This window comes from Lagopus muta, chromosome 6 (genome assembly GCF_023343835.1).
Source record: "Lagopus muta isolate bLagMut1 chromosome 6, bLagMut1 primary, whole genome shotgun sequence".
NCBI classification, from domain to species: Eukaryota; Metazoa; Chordata; class Aves; order Galliformes; family Phasianidae; genus Lagopus; species Lagopus muta.
Window position 1 is genome coordinate 8,135,279 of NC_064438.1, and position 20,016 is coordinate 8,155,294.

Sequence of the window (20,016 nt, forward strand, 5' to 3'; positions counted from 1 at the left end):
AAAGGATACATCAACAAACAAACTAGAGTGCAACAGCTCTGTCAAATGCAGGTGGAAAATCACATGAAAAATAGGAACACTGATTCATTTATATGTACCTAAGACAACAAAAGCATCAGTTTTACCTTGCTAACATGTTGATCATTAAAGCTGTACCACTGGTCGTCACTAAAAGACTTTATACAGGCATAGTAATGGCCACCAGCAGCACTTCCAGAATGGACCATAACAGAAAAGAGTTCATACAGTAAAGAATTCTGCAGAGAGAAGAAAAAAGGTGTGGTAAAATACACTAAGAAAAGGTAAGCAAACTATTTTAAAAGTATTTTAAAACATTAACTCAAGAATATAAATAGTTGTATGTTACAAGAGAGATCTGTGCAACAGGAATGCATTACTGCAGCAGATGCAGTTTCAACTCCAATATGTTAAATACTACACAGGAGTATATAATAAAAGAAATAAACATGAATTTGCAGCCCCCTTTGGCTGCAGGAGAGAGCTGGAGGAAGGGGGAAAAAAAAGACTTCAGACATGGAAGCGTGGTTTTTGGGACAGCATTAATGCACTAAGTCAATTAATGTATCACTTTTCAGAACAAACTCTGAATGTGAAAATAGACTAACAGAAACCTACAGTAATTTCCATACCTAGAAAGAAATAGAGTAACACAATGAGACATGAAATTAGCATTACTGAAAATAATCCTCAGGCTGAAAAATACATAGACTCTGAAAATATAAACTATGAGGGGCTCTGATTCATAAAAAATGAATCAGAAAAATTCACAATCTTTCTTGCTAAACTAAGATACTTTTGCAGCAAATGCTGCAAAAGCAGCACGCTTTTGACCACACTCTTCAAAATAAAACACTGCTTACATGAAGAAAATCTTCAATTTGAGCTTCTGTTACCAAAACAAGTTAACCAGAAATCCTCAGTCTGACAAGTTGCAAAGACCTCTTCTCTCCTGTGCTCTCCAAATTAGTTGCATGCTTTCCTTTGCTGCGGTGTCAAATTTTTTGGAATGTGAATAAAAATTTTCTTCAAGAAACAATTATTTATATGCATTATTGTTTCCATTTGTGTTGGACTGACCCCATTCAGTAACTAAGCAATCACTCAGCCTGCTCTCCCTGAGTGGGATGCTGGAAAGAATCCCAAGAGTAAAAGTAAGAAAACTTGTGGGTGGAGACGACCATTTAGTAACTGAAGGAAAGAAGACAGAAGTGGCACAAAGGCAATCTCTTGCTACTTGCTATCAGCACATCAATGCCCAGTCAGCTTCTAAGTAATATTATTTTGTAAAGAACAAACTCCCAGCTTTAACTGCCGAAGATATTAGATGGCATGGAATATCCCTCTAGTCAATTCAGGTCACCTTGACACTGTATAAGAACTGTGCAGTATCAGCTAAAAACACTGGTGTGATATCAACACTGTTTTAGTCACAAATCCAAAACTGAGCATCATATAGGCTCCGGCAAAACAACTTAAATCCATACCAACCAGATTCAGTACATTTCTAAACATACCTTTTCACTGCCTACTTTAGCAATTCTTTCTGCTGCGCTGTTGCTTTCGAGGCAGATTCCTTCATCAACTCCATCATCATTAGAAAAATCATTGCTCATCTGGTCACTGTGACAACTGCCCTCATTTTCTGCTCCGCTATCAGTGCAACTCTCAGTCTGAGGAGACTTCTTAAAAATAAGCATTAATATTATACAACATTTGAAGTCACACAGAACAAGAAATCACATTTGAGAATTACAAATTAAAATCTGTAAAATAATGAAAAAACTAAATCCTACAGACATCTGCAAATCAATGCAAAGATCTGATTTATTTCTGTCACAGCGTATTTAGTCTGCCTTTTAGATCAGTGTTTCCACATCTTGCATGAATCTAAACGGTAATTACTTGGCAAGCTTACATCAGTTACTAGCCTATCCCATTTACAAAGTTTATTCAAATACTTCTAAGTCTAATAGCAGATGAGAAAATGCTGTTATAACATTCCCACATTAATTAGAAGTGATTGAACCAGAAGTATTTTCATTCACAGTCAAATGTTTCCCATCCCAACTCAATGGACAGAGTTCAGCAGAAGACTTATTACTCTTCTAATAACTTACAAGCAAGATGTCACCCACAATACAAATGCAGTTCATTAAGTACAAGCTGATTAAGTACAGGAAATGCTATTTCCTGATTGTCTTTAATCCGGAAAATTCATCTGATTTTCTAAAAGTTTATAACAGTCTCCAGTTCTCCCAGATCAATCCCAAATCACCCTCATCTGGCTCCCTGTTAACATTCTGAGAGGTATGGAATTGTTTACAAGGTATAACTTGTAAACTGCAGGGTTTTTTGTTGTTGGTGGGTTTTTTTGTTTGTTTTTAAACAAAGACAAAATATTTTCATTTGCATATTAATATAGTATTTCTTTTATATGACAAACAGGAGTCCACTCCTGGGTAAATTATAGACACTAAAAAGATGCTATCAAGTGACAATGCTTTCATTGTCAGGCATGTTAAATAAATGGTGAACGTAACGGCACAAAACAAATCTTGGCCAAAACTAGAAAAAGAAAACAGAAGTGAATTTTTTTTCTCCCTAGAGGGAAGAAATTAATTCATGTTTTCTGGACTATCTTCCAGTATTCTGTTTCAAAACTTTGTTAGCTCTTGTAAGCAAAACAAATTCACACTTACATAACATTTCACTCTGGATTTGTACAGGGTAAAGATCTGAGACGTATTTTTAAATCCCTCATTAAGATGTCATAAAATATCAGAGTTGAAAGGGATGGACAAGGATCACTGTGTCCAACCCTCAGCTCCACACAGGACCACCCAAAACCCAGACATCTTAGAGCACTGTCCAAACGTTCCTTGAACTCTGGCAGCAAAGTGCCATGCCCACAGCCTTGGGTAGCCTGTTTCAGTGCCTGAACACTTTCTGATCAAGAGTTTTTTCTAAACACCCATACTAACCTTCCCCAATGCATCTCCGTGCCATTCCCTTGGGTCTTATTGGCGCCACCAAGAGCAGAGCTCAGAGCTGCCCCTCCGCTCCCTGGGAGGAGCTTTAGGCCACCATGAGGCCTACCCCTCAGCCTCCACTTATCTGGGCTTCTGTGAGCAAACCAAGGTACCTCAATCATGTCCTCATGTCTTGTTCCCTAGATCCTCCAGATCCTCCATCACCTTTGTTAACTTCCTTTGGATGCTCCTTACTAAGTGCGTGTCTTTTTTGACACAACTCAAAAATGCACACAGTACTTGAGGTGAGACTGCAACAGTGTGGAGAGAGTGGGATAATTTCCCCACGCAACTGGCTGGCAGTGCTAGGCCTAATAAGATAAACCAGAAACATGCTTCTTTATGGAAGCATGGAAAACCTAACAGGAATTAGAAAGCATGCTCCCATTACAAAATACGGAAAATCCTCTGACAGACATGAAAAATTCCGATTAATACATTGGCATGGCTAAAGAAAATTTTACGTAGATGAAAGCTAAAATGGCTTTCGTAAGTCAACCCTTGAATTTCCTTAACAAGAAACTTCAAGAAAATGGAAGACTACTTTTCTCTAAAACAAAAATCTTTACCTCATCTTCAACATCAATGAAGATACTCATGTCTAACTCCTCAGGAAAAGTCATACGATCATTCAGTTTAATTCTGTGCATAGTGGTATAATCAAAGTCAAATCTCTTCAGTTGTAACGTCAACAGATATGGAAAATGCAAGAACCGCAGGCCCTAAACAAAGCAAAGAGAAGATTATGCTACCATTGCTAAGACTAATCTTTAGCAAAAGTAATTTTCACAAATGATCTGGGCAGTGCTTACCTTCCTTGCATCACACTTCTTCTTACATCGCTCACAAAAATACTGATTGGGGCCATCAAGAATCTCAGGCTGAATGAAAGCATGCAATGCTTCTTCCTAATAATAAAAAGAGGTTACCTGATTTTTGAAGAACTTTTACAATGTAGGTATAAATAACCTTATCATAGAGTTACAAACACACACAAATTACTTGTATCACCGAAATCAGAAAATTTGAATAACAAATTCAGATTTTTGAAAACTGAATTAAGTGTCATTATGTGACTTAGAGGTTTCACTGTTTACCACATATATTGTGAGCTGTGCTTTAATATTAAAGCTCCCCAGAACTTGGTTATTTTTGAGCTAAGCAATTATTCATCTATTTTTCAATTGTTATATGATTAACGTTGCTGTTCCTCAAGATCATTCATTTATATCTCTTCCAATTTTCTATGATGTAATCTTTAAAGCAAAATCAGTTTTGACTATTAGGACATTTATTAATACAATTTCAAATATTCTTTCTAGTAATAGTCTATACAAAAAAAACTAGTGAAAAAAATTCTACCTTGTGCAGTCCATAATACCTCCTGCCTGCCAACTTTGTAACTGTTACCTTTGAAGAGGTAACCCTTGGGAAGTCTCAGAACTAGTAAACATTTCTAACATCCCCAGTACATACACTTCAAAAGATACCACAAGAGATGAAGTAATAGATTTGTATGAAAAAAGGCCATTTCATCTTTCTTGTACTTCACTGAATCAAGAGAGCACAGGTTGGAAGGAACTTCTGGACTCTCTCCAGTTAAAGTTTTAACTTTCAGCATAGTAAAATGCCATAACAAACACTTCAAACTAATTTTTGCGTGGCTAAAGATAGGTATTTAAGAATCCAGTTTTCTACACAGAAATGCATCATCGTGTAGTTAGTAGTTCGATATGAACGTACATTACTGCTTGTATTTACTTAATATCTGTGAACAGAAGCAGTATAGAATCTTTATGAGAAGATGCATAATGACTAACAATTAAGCAAAGCTTATTAGAAAAAGCTACTAATTTCCACCTCACATTTTTAGAGCTCATAGTTTTTCCACATCCAATACATGCAACTAAAAATAAAAGACCTTACTAACCTAGCTTAGATTTCTAAGACATTAAACAAAAGTAAGTACCACATCATCCATATTCTTATTTTCTTTCATAGTTTTAGTTTGGCCATGACATCACATACAAAGTAAGTTTACAGAGAAGTAATTCTAACTCGTCTCTGCTCAAAAAAACAAAAAATCTACTAGCACTCATACTTAAACCTTCAGCAGAAAAGTTACAAAAGATAATGATCCCTAAAAACATTTACAACTCTATTTGCCATATTTCCAGAATACCGTTATCAATGCTAGTTATCAAACCATTTTTGCCCAGATAAGTTATGGATGCCCCATCCTTGGCGCTGTTCAAGGTCAAGGTTGGACAGGACCGTAGGCAGCCTGGTCTAGGGTAGGAACCCTGCCCATAACAGGGAGATTGGAATTGAGGTTCTTTAACACCGTTCCAATCCAAGTCATTCTGTGATTCCATGAATTTCCATTGTTTATAGTAACAATTTCAGCACATCAGCTAGATCCTCACTGAATCCACTCCTCTCTCAGCTATTTTTCACCTGCAAAATTCTTATGGCTTAGAGTAAAAAAAAAAAATATTTTTAGGTCCAGTCTACTAATGCCATCAAATTCAGGCATACAATTTTCTACAAAATCAATTGTGTTAATTGTTGCCCTTGTTTACCTACCTAAAATAAGAAGCTATATATTTTGTCTGTCACTCTACTGATGTCAAAGAGACCAGTTCTGGTTTTTTAAGCCATGCAGATAGTTATTGAAAAAGAACACTCTTCAGATAGGTACTGACAAGACCTCAGTGCCCAAATGAGGTTACAGCTGTGCTACTGTAGTATATGAGGTGAACTTGGGGTATAGAGAATTGGAAAAAAACTCAAAATGCAGACCTTAAAGACAAATATTTTTAAAATTATTTCATTTAGGTAATAAAAAAAAAAAAATAAAAAAAAAATCGAACATCCTTTCAATAAGTTCTTTAGTGTTCTCATTTAAGTAGTAACATATATTTACAATTGAACAAAACATTTCAAGCAGATTCATTTTTTGGTAGTACACAATGTCGAACAGTGGGATAATACACTTCGTGTGGCATTTCTACAGATTAACCTTACTTTAAGCTTGTACATCCATTCTCTCTTATTAGAAAGTAATGGAAAATCACTTACCTCTAACTAGAGTTCTTTGAAGGTAGTATCCTCCTTAGATCCCCTATCTTGGGTTGTGTCGCCTGCTGCAAGTTCCCTCAGGAGCTGACTAGCAAGGTCTAAGAAGTTTTACATTCCCTTCTATAAGCCCTATTAGCGCATGTGTGAAGTTTTTGATTTCTCACTTACATCCTTTTACCTACACCTACTAAATCACCATCATCTATGGATCAATGGAGGATACTACCTTCAGAGAATTCCATTTAGAAACAGGCGATTTTTCCCTTCTCCAAAAGCAAGTATCCTCCATATCTCCCCACTGCTGAAGACTACAAAACTAAAAATCACATCTGCTATAAATAAAGACAAGTGCAGGGAGGAGAATCAACTTAATCAGAGTAGAAATTTAAAAAAAAAAGCTCAAAAACTGAAGCATCAATACAAATTGCAACCATGTAACTCCGTAACAGGTCTTGAAAACTATTTTTCTTGGAGTATAGAAAACCCAATAAAGGCTGACTGAATACTACTGAAAATAATCTGATATTTAAGCCCTTTTTTGTTCAAGCTTCCTGCATTTTTAAAAGTTCACAAATAATGTGTCTTTTAAAAAAAATTTTTTTTTCTTTTGTAGAAAAAGAAAAGTTCTCTTATTCTTTGGTAGACTTTTTCTACTGAGGAACCTAATTTCAATTGGAGACACATATACAACATATTGCTGAATGCAGAATGCAATTATGGAGCAAAGCTTTCATTGTTTTCCTTAATAGACCTGAAAAATTTTATCATCAAATAACAGAAATTAAAGAGTCATGCTTTATGGTATGTTTCCAGAAATGTGTTAAAAGGTGAAAAATGATGCAATCTATATCAAACATCACTATCACTGGAACTGCAGCTCAAAACACAGCTTTAAAAAGCTGGATGTTTCTCAGAAGTTTAAAACACTATAAAAAAGAATTCAAAAGATCTCACTAAACTGAATTCTTTTTGTGAGATCAGTGTCCTTCATATCTTTATTGCTTCTTAAGACTGGTATTTGAAATACAGAGCACCTTGAGCTTACAAAGCAGTTTAATCTAGATTCTGACAATTCTTAACAGAATGCTGTTAAGAACTACAAAATACTAGTGCTTAAAAAAAATGCCAACATACTAAAGACAAAAGGTAAGAATATTTGAATTATAATAAGTAACACTGGTAAGCCAATTATGCAACATGTGATTGTTTAAATCAACCTTTACCCAAAGACTTCAATTTATTCTTCCTTTCTCACAACTTCATCCATATTACAGACATTTTAAGCCACAACAGTGGATTTCCATTTGTAATAACTTATTTTCATGGAACAGTGAAAAAAAAAAAACAACAAAGCTTCCACAAATATACTAATATAAATGCTTGCCAATGTCATCACTTATTTCAGAAGTGAACTTCAGTAAGCACAGCAACAACACTGCAATTAAGCTAAAAATTCAGTCCATCTTCTGTTCTTTTACTAAGATTTTCAACAAAGCTATGAAAATTTAGCAGATGTGCCAATAAAGAGAACAGCCCAAAGAAAACTTAACAATCTCAAAAAATATTTCGGGTAAATGCTGAAAATCAGGAAGAAAATAACTGATTACTTCAGCCTGAAGGCAATAAGGTTGCATTTCCCCTCCCCTTATACATGCACCAGTAGGACTCATTGAAGGGTAAAAAAAACAAAACAAAAAAATAAACCAATAAGCCAAAAAAAATCTTCTAGAACTTGCTAGCTGGTTCACTGCACAAAGACGAACACCCCAAGATGGAGTATCTAGGATGATACTTACCATGTAACAAATTATACCACTGTGGCATTATGTATTCTATGTGTATGGATGCACTATTAGTCAGCATAATAGTACACACCACGCTAGCAAATGCCTGGTTGGAGCCATATGGACGGATGACCAGAGGAATATCCAGGTATGTGTCGATTCTCCAGCCTTCATAGCCACATTCTAGACATCGTACATAGTCTTTCAGTTTGCCTTGATACAGCTGATTTATAAGATCGGCCTGAAACACACAGACATGTAACACTGCTTTAAGCATAAGTAAAAGAATGTTTCCTCTCTTCAATTTTACAATAAGATATATTTTTAATTTAACTGCAATAGCTGCAGTTAGCACTGTCATTTCCCAGCAGGACATCCAACACCCGACTCTTGTTTTCCCCCATTTCCCTGATCTACCACTGCAGAGAACGTGCCTCAAAACAGCTTCTCAAACCACGTTACATAAGCTTTGCAGCTTGAGCTGCAAGATCTCACTAAGTAACCTAAAAAATACCACTAGTGAGAAAGTTATGAAGTAGTTACACAACCACTTCCTGCGCTTCAAATAAAGATATCCAAAGTCCAGAATCCTTCATTTTTAACTGGTGGAAAAAAAAAAAATCAACCACGAACACTCAGAAATGTAGTGTAGCTCCAATAAGAAATAAGAATAGCATACAAGAAAGTTGGCAATTTCTGATGTCTGCCAATAATCTTGTATTTAAAAACAACTTTTCAATATATATATATATATATATATTTTTTTTTTTTTACAAGGATGTGTAAAAACAAGCATAAAAACCACCACACCCTGAATTACTGGAACAGTATTGATACAATTACCTGTTCTGTTTGCTTCCATTTTTGCTCCAAAGCATCAAACATAACTCTACAAAGCTCCTGTACATCATGTTGTTGCCACGCTGTTAGAAATTGAAAATAATGAAAATAAGAAGTTATCTACCCAATAGGAGAATGGTTCCCAAAGCTATCAATTTGTTTTCAAGTCTCTTCCACATTTACTGCACTAATCTCTGTTGGGGCAGCACTCAATTCCACAGGCAGGTAAGTCAGCAGTACAAGCAACCAGTATTTGTGCATAAACAAGAATTCTGTATATGAACAAGAATAGCTATGTACACAGAAGTGATAATATGCACTACTTTAAGACAGAACATAAATGGTTCTGATTAAGCCCTATTTCATGCTTATCCCTCAGAACTCTAAAAGCTGCTGTTCTCCATCCCATTCACCCTTCCATTACACGAAATGATTTGTACTATGTAATTTCTGTGGAAAAATCAGCTGATTATGGAGAAAAATTGTACTAGATAAGTTTCACAATATTATTTAATGGAATTCATAATTTTCATCTTAACTGAAACGCATGCATTTGACATCAGTGATTCAAAATAGATGCAATTTTCTTCTGAAGAGCAACTTGTTTAAATCTATTAACAACTGTAATGATGTCTTAATTACAAAACTAATTTTCTCTTTAAAAGCCTAGAACTCTCAGATGTTATTTCTTTAGAAAAAAAAAAAAATGAAAAACCCCTCTACAATCAAATATCAATTTAAGCCAACTTGCTTCCATAAAATCAAAGTGGATTCTAATCATTAATTTTAATTATTTAGGTATTTTTCTCCATCACCATCAGTGTAGGCCATCAGCAGAAACAGCTCAAGTAAATCACACAAACTTAAGAGCTGTAATTACCCTCACTACTATCCCATCCAAAACTCCGTGTAACATCTGTTGTTTCAATTGCTCTTTTCTTGCTGGTCTGCAGTAAAACAAACAGCCTTTGAAGCTGGTACGGGATACTTGTCACAGGATCCTCTTCAGATTCTTCAAATTCCCATCTATTCACAACAAAGTATTTGACAATTAAAACTACTGTTAAAATATTATTCAAAAGGACAAAGCAGTATTTCAAGAGGTCTGTCAGTTCAGAAGTCAAGAGAAGCTCTCTCAAGGTGAATTTCTCAAGGAGAGCAAAAAACAATTCTCCTTCAACAAAACCACTTTCCATTTCTGCAACAGAAGATGATGCTTTAAGTGTATAAATCTAAAAACATACTAATGAAATAATTTTGAAACTGCTTACTGTACTATTCAGACATGAACAGCACCTATGACTTCAGAATGAAGTCATATGTGTTTTTGTTTTCTAGATGCAGCATACTCATTTAAGAGCTCGTGTATGCCACACCTGAGGATGGTAGTAACATCAGGAGGTGCTAAGCAGAGAAGTTACGCTAACTATCAGGTTTGAAGTATGAAATCCTCCCCCCTTCCACAGAAAACTTCTCCATTCCCTTCACGTGTTCTGCTCTTTGTCCATCTACATCACTCTACACAGATGTTAATATACATCATATATATCTCATATACAACTCAGATGCATTTCAATATCCAAAAGACAAAATTTTGACAGGAGACATTCAAAAGGGTTTCCTACCACAAGATACTAGAACAAACGTGACAGACTTACTATAATAATTTTAAGAACCTGTCTGACTCATATATACTCACTTATATAATGCATTTCTAAATTCAGGAGTCATGAAAAGTGTTTGTAAAAGGCTGTTCAGATAGCAAGTCATTGCTTGGTTTACCAGACCCACATAACCTAAAAACACAAAGGAGATGGAAATAATGTAAAAAGATGGCAAATCACTAGGAATTAAAACACATTTTAAAATAAATCAATTCTAGGATTATATTCACTAAGCACTGCATCCAGCTGTTATCATCTGTCCTCATTTGGCTACAAAAAGTGGGAGAATATTGCAATCACTTATTTCAAAGAGAGCATTAAAGACACTGTTTACACAACAGATCATTTCCCCAAATTTCATAAAGCTATTTTAGTCATCATGAATCATGTATCAAAATGACTAGCAATATTTCATGTTGTCTACTCCACCAACAGACATAGGTAAAACTAGAAATATGTTAATAGTTGAATATATTATAGAAAACTCTAGAATCTGTTAAAAAACATTTTGTATAGCAGGTTGCTCATTGCCTATATGTCAACTAAAGAATATCCTAATTGTAATTCAATTTTGTATCTGCAGTGGATTGCATTAAATTCTCTGAACTATAAATCAAAGACCTACACAGTGGCCATGTATACATCTTCCACACTAACTAAAACAGCTACCAAATTCCAGCACAGTTACTAATTGAAAAGAAATTTATATTATTGTCATTTTAACATTTTCTCCAAAGCGTGTAACATTAATAGCTGATAAGTAAACAGAATACAGAAGCATAATGTAATAAAGAAATGAAATATTCTTACTTATTCCCTTAAGCTCTTAGTATTAAATACATCTCAATTACTTGTTAGCAACAAAAAGGCAGATACTCCATACCAACACATTCTGTGAAGATACTAACTTGGGCAACATATATATTGTTCCTCTAACACAACTCATCATTTTAGTTTTATTACATGGAAAAAATGTGGCAGATAAACATTCTCATTTGAAAAGAAAAAATCTTGACAGACATGAATGGGTGCAATATAATGCTATATTTGTGTCTGCTCACAAATCATGCTATTGGAAGTTGGTTTCACTAGTGAGCTGAGCTGTAACTTTGTGAACACACAGCAGCATATAAGAAAGTAAAAAAAAACAAAGCATGTTGCAGAACTCAGATTAACAGCTCAACAAACACCTAAGGATTAAAAACACCTGCCTTGAGCAGGGGGTTGAACCAGATGACCTGCAGAGGTCCCTTCCACCTCAGCCATTCTGCTGCTTCTATGAAAAACTCAATTACAGCTGAGTGGTTGTAGAGAAGATGGATAAGAATATGAAGTAAAAATCTAGACTAGTATGAAACACAACAAGAACATCCCATTCAGGTATTTCATGCCTGTAAGAATTTAGCACCTATCCATCTTCAGACACAGTGCATAGCTTGTTAGCGTGACAAAGCTATGACTATAAAAACATTGAGGAAAATCTGAGCCGGTTTTTGTTTCTCTCTCTCTTCTGGCAATTGCTTGAACATTTTTTATGAGCCAGAGCTAGGAAGCAAACACAGCAAAAGGCTGTGATGCACAGGTTGTGGGAGGTGGCATCAGCTGCCAGCTGGGCACAGGCTGCCTCGGCCTGCCCAGCCTCACAGCATCTGCCCTGGAACCAAGCTGCACTCCCCTTTCCAAGAGGGAGTTTCTGCTCACTGCTGGCATGCCATGCAGGGGAGTAATGCTTCTCTTGGGGAATCACAGCAGAAGCAGAGAAATCAGAACTGGAGGGCTTACAAGTGTGTTAATTCTAAAAGTGTGTTAATTCTAAAAGTGTGTTAATTTTAAGTAACAACCGGAGCGCAAAGATTTGAAAGCAGGCTGTCTGAAAAATATCATCAAGTACTCAATAAGCTACAAGTGAAAACACATAGCTTTCTTGGGATGAATACTTTTCAGTAACGTAATCACAACTAGTCAGCCAAGTAGCAGATTAACACTGAAATGAAAGGGATCCCTGGCAATTAGAATTGCATCGTCACAAGCAGAAGCTGGGATACAGCTCTTCTGCTCATAAAATATGAGAACAGCCTGGAAAATGTAACAGAAAATGTATCAGTGCAGAGTGGTTTTTTGTGATTCTTTTTTTAGTAAAGTAAAATTTCAAAAATCCTGAAGATGCTGCTCTTTCAAAGTACAGTACTTAGAAATCAGCAAAGCATTTACAAGAGAGAACACTATACCTGTCTCTGACTTGCTCAGGACTGAAGAGTAAGAGTAGCTTTGACTGACATAGTTATTGGTACAGCTAATAGAGCCCTCTCTCGGAAGAGGACCTATAAATCTGTCCTGGGCACCGTCTTCTGTTGTACCTGACTCCTCCTAAAACAAACACATTTTATGCAGAAATTAGACAACAAATTATTTCTCTCACAGCTAAAAAAGAAATCAATTGTCGTAATATATCATTTTTTAATTAACACAATAGAGAAGATTTACAATTGCTAATGTAACTTAAGTTCTGCCCTCCAAATTTCCAATGCATTGAAAAAGCATTCTTTGCATTAGTGGATAGCCTTTGCAATACTATACATGATCAAATACAGTACTCTAATGCACACCACAAAGCAAGTTTGCAATTTATCATCTCCTGTTTCTCAAGTTTACTGCACTGACATCCAAAACAAGATTTTCATTCACTTTTTAAAATGAAAAAAGTACAATTCAATATTCTTTCACAATTACACTCCAATTCTGACTTGCACATATTTAATCTTTCTTTCTCAGATAATCAAGTCTACAAAGGCTAAGTAGGCTTTATGTTGAAATATGAACTGAGTAACAACTCTTAATAGATCAATGCCTTTCTGATTCATGATTTAAATAAACCATGACTGTGTTTATCTTTCAGTGCATCACATCTTTGACCAACAGCAAATTTCAAATATTTTGTTATGGCAGACAACTGTTTGTAGCAACACTGACCAATCAGGTTTTTTTTATTAACAACACCGAAAACAGCTAACTCTGCTGTTGATGCCAGACTACAACTTCTGAGAATTGTCAGTGGCCTAACACTGCTTTCAAACAATCATAGGAAAAGAATAAAGTATATGATGGAATTGTTAAGATTGGGATTAACAATAATGGATTGTTAATTCTCTCTAAACGTGTCATAGATCAATCATACGATCCTAAGAAGTTAATCATACCAAAACATTAATACTTGACAAGCATGAATAAAAAATGACTGCTCATCACCGCTAACAGAATTTGTCTTAATTCAAGATAAACCTAGGAGTGTTACATAGTCTAAAAGTCTGTTGAGAAGTCTCCTGAGGTACAGTTTATATGAAATACATACCCCAATTTTATTTTCTAACAATATTATATGAGCAGTGTACACAACATAAACCTTCCCACCCAATACTAAACCTTAAGAATTTACTAACCTGCATTATATGAGGTTGCTCACCATCTTTGTCTGTCAAATGCAGAAAGTTCTTCTTCCCTGGCTCAAAACCAGCATCAAGAATACTTTTGTCACTGTTCTGATCTATTGGAGTCTGTTAAAAAAATAAAGCGCTTTATTTTTTTAAACAGATTTATATGCAATTAATAGATTTTGTCCAAGTACATTGCTTGAAGTAGCTTCTGGCACACTAAGATGAAATGAAAATAAATAACAATTACCCAGTATAAACAAAACTTAATTCATCATTAACACTGGAAGAGCTTGATACACTGTCCCACTAACAATACTAAGTGTTATAATACAGTTTAAGACTTGAAGTTGGGCAGTCTCTTCAGGAGACAAAGACACTGGTCTACAAATTTCCTGCAGAATATCAAACCATCAAACCCTTACATAGCCTGCACACAGTTTTGTTTTCTAGAAGAAAAAATATTCAGCAAGCATAAATACGTACTGAAATATACTTATGTCTATTTCTCAAGGAATTTCATAGTCTATTAAGCACAACTCTAAGAGTAGTATTAAATAAAACCAACACCAATTAACAGCAAGTCATAGAAACAAAGTTAGGGTTTTTTTTTTTAATGATACATTCGAACAAGTATCAGAAGAAGCACAGGAAGTTACTACATGGTATTATTTCTTAATGATTAAATCCCTATATCAATTAAGAGCACAATTTGAGATTAAAATGTAGATAGAATACAGTAACGTCCTGGCAAATCAAAATACTGGTGTCAGCCAGTCTGGTGCACCTATTACCAATTTTTATAGTGATTACCTTAAAAATAATCACTATTTCATATCCACTGCAAAATGAATAGCACTACTCTATAATGTTGAGTCTGGAATATTCACTATCAACAGGAAATTAAAAGTATTTTTGCCATACCATATCAGTGACGTTGTCTCCATTTCCCCACACTAAATCAAAGGTTCCATTCTCATAGCCCACTTTTGAAGCTACGTCTTCAAACAGCTTTTTAAGTGGTGTGGAAGCTGGCACATTCAAGGTAACGCGTTCATTCACTGTCTTTGAATTTGTGGTATCTTGTATTATACACAGCACTCTGGGCTCCTCAGCAGCACTTTCCACCTAAAATGACAGCAGGCAACATGTCAATGAGCAAAGCTAAGAACACCTTGGAATTCAATTAAAAAAAACAACAAAATCAAGATTTCACCAAATGTGGGAAATTTATTTTATGATTTAAGGATCCTTTCCTTCTCTTACATCTGCTTTCACAAATAAAGAATCGTGCAGTTTTGGAAAAGTTATGTCAAACCCTTCATTTTCCAAGAACAATAAGGAATTTAGATGGGTAGAGAAGAACCTCAAGTTCTGCACAGAACGTTTGTCTTCAAATATATAGAAGAGCGCACCAAAGCAAAGACAAACTTTCAAACCATCACTTCAATCTGATGTTTGATTCTGACATGGTCATAAATGCTGCTGTGGTAAAAGTACTCCTTTTGTGATTTCTAGGAACGTAAACCAGATCTCCAGGCTTCCCAATCAACCTGGAAGCTACCCAATAAATCAAACAATTCTCCTAATCTAATCACAACCAACTTCCTTCTACCAAATCCACAGCTGGGTGAGTTGTAGGAGCAATTCTTCTGTTTGATTAAAAAAAAAAAAAAAAGAAAAAAAAAAAAGAACATTGGCCAGACTACTAGGAAGTTAATATATCATGACAAAAATATTTAAAACAGCAACTTGAATATACTTGAAATTAACAAAGTGAAAAAGGCAATGAAATGAAGGTAAAATTTTATAGAGCCAGAAAATTCCCCAATGCTTTCCTGCACTGAAAAACCAAAGGGAAGCAAAGATTTAAGAAAATACAATCAACTCTCTGTTATCCAAAGGATACAACAGAATAACTAATACATAAATATGGGAAAGGTGAGGTCAGTAAAAGGAATAATTAGTCCCAATGCCTCAGTCTTTTCAACTTGTAACACAAAGCATTAGTGCTGCATATCAGATCACTCAAATCTCACTCCAGGGCAAAGAGCACATCATCAAAAGAGGCAAATAGATGCATGCAGTTCCATCACCATTTTCAGTGGATAAAACATTAGCAAACAGCAAGAACTGTGCACATGCTAAAGCTGTCAGCCACGTCACAAATATGCACAGAATAAAGAACCATAAAGAACTAAACAAACTTGAACTTTCTTTGTATTTCTACATGAGCAACCTCATCACACAGAAGACCATAGTGCTGCAAGTTCCTCATGAGAGGTCCTAAACACAAAACATTTTCGTTCACCTCTTTATTTTCCAAAACAAGTCAGTTGGTAGTCTCCATGCAACTCAAAACCAAAACATCAGGTAAATGCAGCATCTACTTCCATTGAGTACATAGTAGAAACAAATGAGAAATGACAGAGAAGGCAAATACAGCTACTTACACTCTGCAATACGTTATGTTTCCTGCAAGACCGATTTTTCTTAAAGATTTGAAGCCCAATTTCCCTAGGTTTGTCAACTCCTCTCAAAATTTCAACACAGAACGTTAACTACTTGCTCAAAAATATGCAAGTCCCCACTTCCAGCTAGTCTGCAACATCTCCACACATTTCATCTCTAATGGAGAAAGAAAGGTTTATGAACTACCTTCTGAGAAGACACACAAAACTACCCCTGGAATATTAACTACACATTAAAAAGAAAACACTTCAAGAGTCATAAACAACTTGAACATATGCAGACTAAAATCAAATTCCACCAGTGATTGCTTCTCAGGTTGAGTTATTTCCATTATATTTTTCAGCACTGACTTTTTTTTTTTTTTTCTTTTTTTTCCTCCAATCCAACAATCAGCATACAATTTGACTCTTCCATTTTCTGGTTTCAAAAGAGAAGCCTATGGTCTGGTGCAGGGATCCACTTCCTTGATTCTTCTGCAGAAGACAAGCAGCAGACAAGAACCAGTGGATTCGCAGGACCATCCCACTCTTAGGGCCTGGGTTCCCCTGCAGCAGCAGGGGCCTGCTCTAGGACTAAGCCCGCCTCCTCCATAGCACAAGGTAGGTTAGAGGTACTACACTACCCATACATGCCCTGAAAAAATTAAATTAACCCTAGTTTCAAGAATTCCCAGTAATTTTGTGCTGAAAGAACAGCAGCTACAACTGCTATTTACATGAAGTATGATGGTGCTAGGAATAGAAGTTCTCAATTTGAGACCCAGTTACTTTTTGTCACAATGCTTTTACGTATCCAACACCACAACTCTCCTTTCCTTTGCGGAAGACAGCACTATAAATTCTACTCTTCCTATTCAAAACTTTCTCCCCCGCTTTTGGTTATAAATTAGTCATGACTTATACTGGAGTTACTACTGACATGCATTATCCGATAGAGAAGTACGTACAGGAAATAAGATAGAGAACAATTTACTGAAGATTTCAGAAGACTTGCTTGTGCTAGGTGTTCCACACCAGACACTGCTCATTCACAGCTGCAATTCTGACAGACTGAACTGGTTTAACTCAGGTATAGTATAGCAAAAACTATTAAGCCACTGTTTGAGTTGTCACTGTTTCATGTTCACAGTAAACAGACGAAGCAAAAATCATCTTGATCCAATTCTGTTCATGCTTTGCATTCGCACATACTATCTGAACTACCAAACTACAACACCTTGTTTGCGGCTACTTCACAAAAAAATACCATGAAAGGCAGTATTAGCCAGAGATCAACCTTTAGGCTATTTTGACAGACTCAGCAAACCAAGCCCTCAGAGTAAACAAAACCTAATTTCAATTGCTACGTAATCTGGTACACAAGACAGCTACACGGTTACTGTTTTTGATGAAAAACTAGAGGGCTACAGAAACGCACTCATAAAGGCACATAAACATAACAGCAGAAGCTTTGAACTGAAAAGGACTAATACACACAATCTTGGTATTCAAGAACATGCATAAAAATTCAAAAGCTCATGCTCAAGTTAAGAAATCTAAGCTACAGCATCATGCTGTTACTGTGAATTATTTTATAAAGTTGATTTCATCTGTCTACCTGTGAAAATTTCTTCTTCAATTCAGCAAAGGTACTTTGTCTGCAACTCCAAAACATATCCTACAGCACATAAAAACAAAATTAACAAGTCATAACTCTTTAAAATCATAATTGAACTTCTTTTGCAGGAAATCAGTTTTGCAATATAAAGCAGATTACTACTTGATTCCAACCCACCACTCACAGAAAAACTTCAAAAGGAACAGCCATCAAACATTGCAACAACAGCATTCAGTCCACGTTACGTTAGCATTTCAATTCTTATCAGAGATATTAAGTGACACATTAGTAAGCCATGACACTACAGACTACACTGCACAGAAAAAAAAAAAAATATAAAAAACCATCAGTAATAATTCAGGAAGTAACTTCATACTAATAAATTCCTTCATTACATTAAAAAAAAAAAAAACGCCTTTTACCTCAAATAGCTCCAGCGCAAGAATAGCATATAAACCTGTAATTCAGTTTAGTTCATTACAAAGCTGTCAGTTTCCTATGGAACTGCTCTTTCATGCCTCAATTATTTCCTATGGAAAGGCTGGATGCGGCCTGTCCAACCCGCAGCCTGCACAGCACCCGGCACAGCTCACACCATGGCCGCCCCCCTGCACTGCGCCATCACAGCAGTGGCTCAGCAGCCCAGCCTGGAGCACACCCAAAACCAAACGTGGGTGAGTTGTTGGCCAGTTAACCAGAGCAATGGGAAGGTACAGCGCAGTGCCAGCTCAAGTTATGGCAAGTAACTGCAGGCGTTTTGATACAGGCTAAATAGCAATCTGTGAACAGAGGAAAATTTGCAGCTGTGCTTTCTGTTCTGATAAAGAAATATAAGAAGAGGTTTCAAAACTGCTCAAAAACCCAATTTATATTTGTGACTCTGTTTTCAGTGGGCATAAATTACCTGTACATTTTCAAATGGAAGGTGTAGAGGTACAATCAGATATTCAACTCCAAAACACAATCACATCTCTCCACTATATTTCTGTAATACCTCCCTCCCCAGTGAAAGATCCCTCACCTCACAGTCCCACTTGGTTCATATCATCATTTTCTGTCAGTACGCACAATTGTGAACAATTATTGTCAAGAATGAAGTAAAAGAAGAGTAAAATTTCATCAAAAAAAATCTCTGATGAAACCCTTGAGACCTCATCACAGAGTTGCAATCACTGCTATCAAAGAACCAGACATGCATTATCATCACAGAAAAAGGGTCAAATATCCCACTAGCTTTACTTTTCTGTTACTAATTTTTTTTTTTTAATCTTTTACTAAAAATATTTAGTTAAAATAAGTTTTGTTACTTACACACATTAACTGTAGTATATATTTTACAGAGGCTGCTCCAAAAGTAATGTCTCCTACTATATGATGATGGTGGTATGGCAGTGGGGACTGAACCTTGCCACCAATAACCTGTTACATATTGCTGCTGTGTCATGGATGGTGGCAGAGAAGCACTGTGACAAAGTGGCATCTGCCACAAATGAAGCAAAGGTGTGTCACCGAATTACTTCTTGTAGGAACGTTTGCAGCCATTAGCATTCATCTGTGCTTGCTGAACATTTACAGAAACCAAATGGTGTGGACATAGTGAGGCGGTGACTGGTGGGTTTCAGCAGTGGTGACAGAGGCCATGGATCACCCCCCCCTTGTGTATGTTTTGATGAGCACAACATCCAGGTTCTTGTTCATCACTGGCAAGAACACACAGCAAAGGATGTTGACTACATTGAGAAAGGTTTATTGTTGCTAAGAACTTGTTCTATCAATCTGAGTTTCTGTGCTCATTTGTATCTGCTGTAGTTTCCATGAAAACATACAGAAAGTATATAGAAAGCATTACTTCTGGAGCAGCCTCCATATATGTGGTCCAAGACAATACCCCTTTACTCAGTGCAGCCCAAGCAAGCCAAAAGGTTGGACACCCATGATATTTATTAACACGAATCCATTTTGAACTATAACAATCAGAAAGATCAATGCGATGGAATGGCGATACAAGAGGTGTAATGGCAAAGGGATTAATGCAACAGAAATGTCTTACAAGAGAAGGAAACTAGGACTGCTTATCCATCCCTGAAGAACTAGGCTCACA

The 20,016-nt window shown here is 36.0% G+C and overlaps 1 protein-coding gene across 3 annotated transcripts in view; it reads right to left on the reverse strand.

Moving 5' to 3' along the window:
• The window catches only part of USP47 (ubiquitin specific peptidase 47), a 55,144-nt gene that overhangs the window by 22,630 nt on the left and 12,498 nt on the right, over window positions 1–20,016 (reverse strand). The window contains exons 2-13 of one of the 3 annotated variants that reach the window (XM_048949942.1): window positions 17,916–17,975; window positions 14,772–14,975; window positions 13,857–13,970; window positions 12,648–12,786; window positions 10,455–10,551; window positions 9,636–9,781; window positions 8,759–8,838; window positions 8,007–8,156; window positions 3,863–3,958; window positions 3,620–3,772; window positions 1,536–1,700; window positions 126–257 (exon numbers count right to left, since the gene is read on the reverse strand). In XM_048949942.1, the coding sequence (XP_048805899.1) occupies window positions 126–257; window positions 1,536–1,700; window positions 3,620–3,772; window positions 3,863–3,958; window positions 8,007–8,156; window positions 8,759–8,838; window positions 9,636–9,781; window positions 10,455–10,551; window positions 12,648–12,786; window positions 13,857–13,970; window positions 14,772–14,975; window positions 17,916–17,975 (1,536 nt within the window). Of the gene's footprint in view, window positions 1–125; window positions 258–1,535; window positions 1,704–3,619; window positions 3,773–3,862; window positions 3,959–8,006; window positions 8,157–8,758; window positions 8,839–9,635; window positions 9,782–10,454; window positions 10,552–12,647; window positions 12,787–13,856; window positions 13,971–14,771; window positions 14,976–17,915; window positions 17,976–20,016 lie in introns of all 3 variants that reach the window. The other 2 variants (XM_048949941.1, XM_048949943.1) reach the window with 2 other exon arrangements.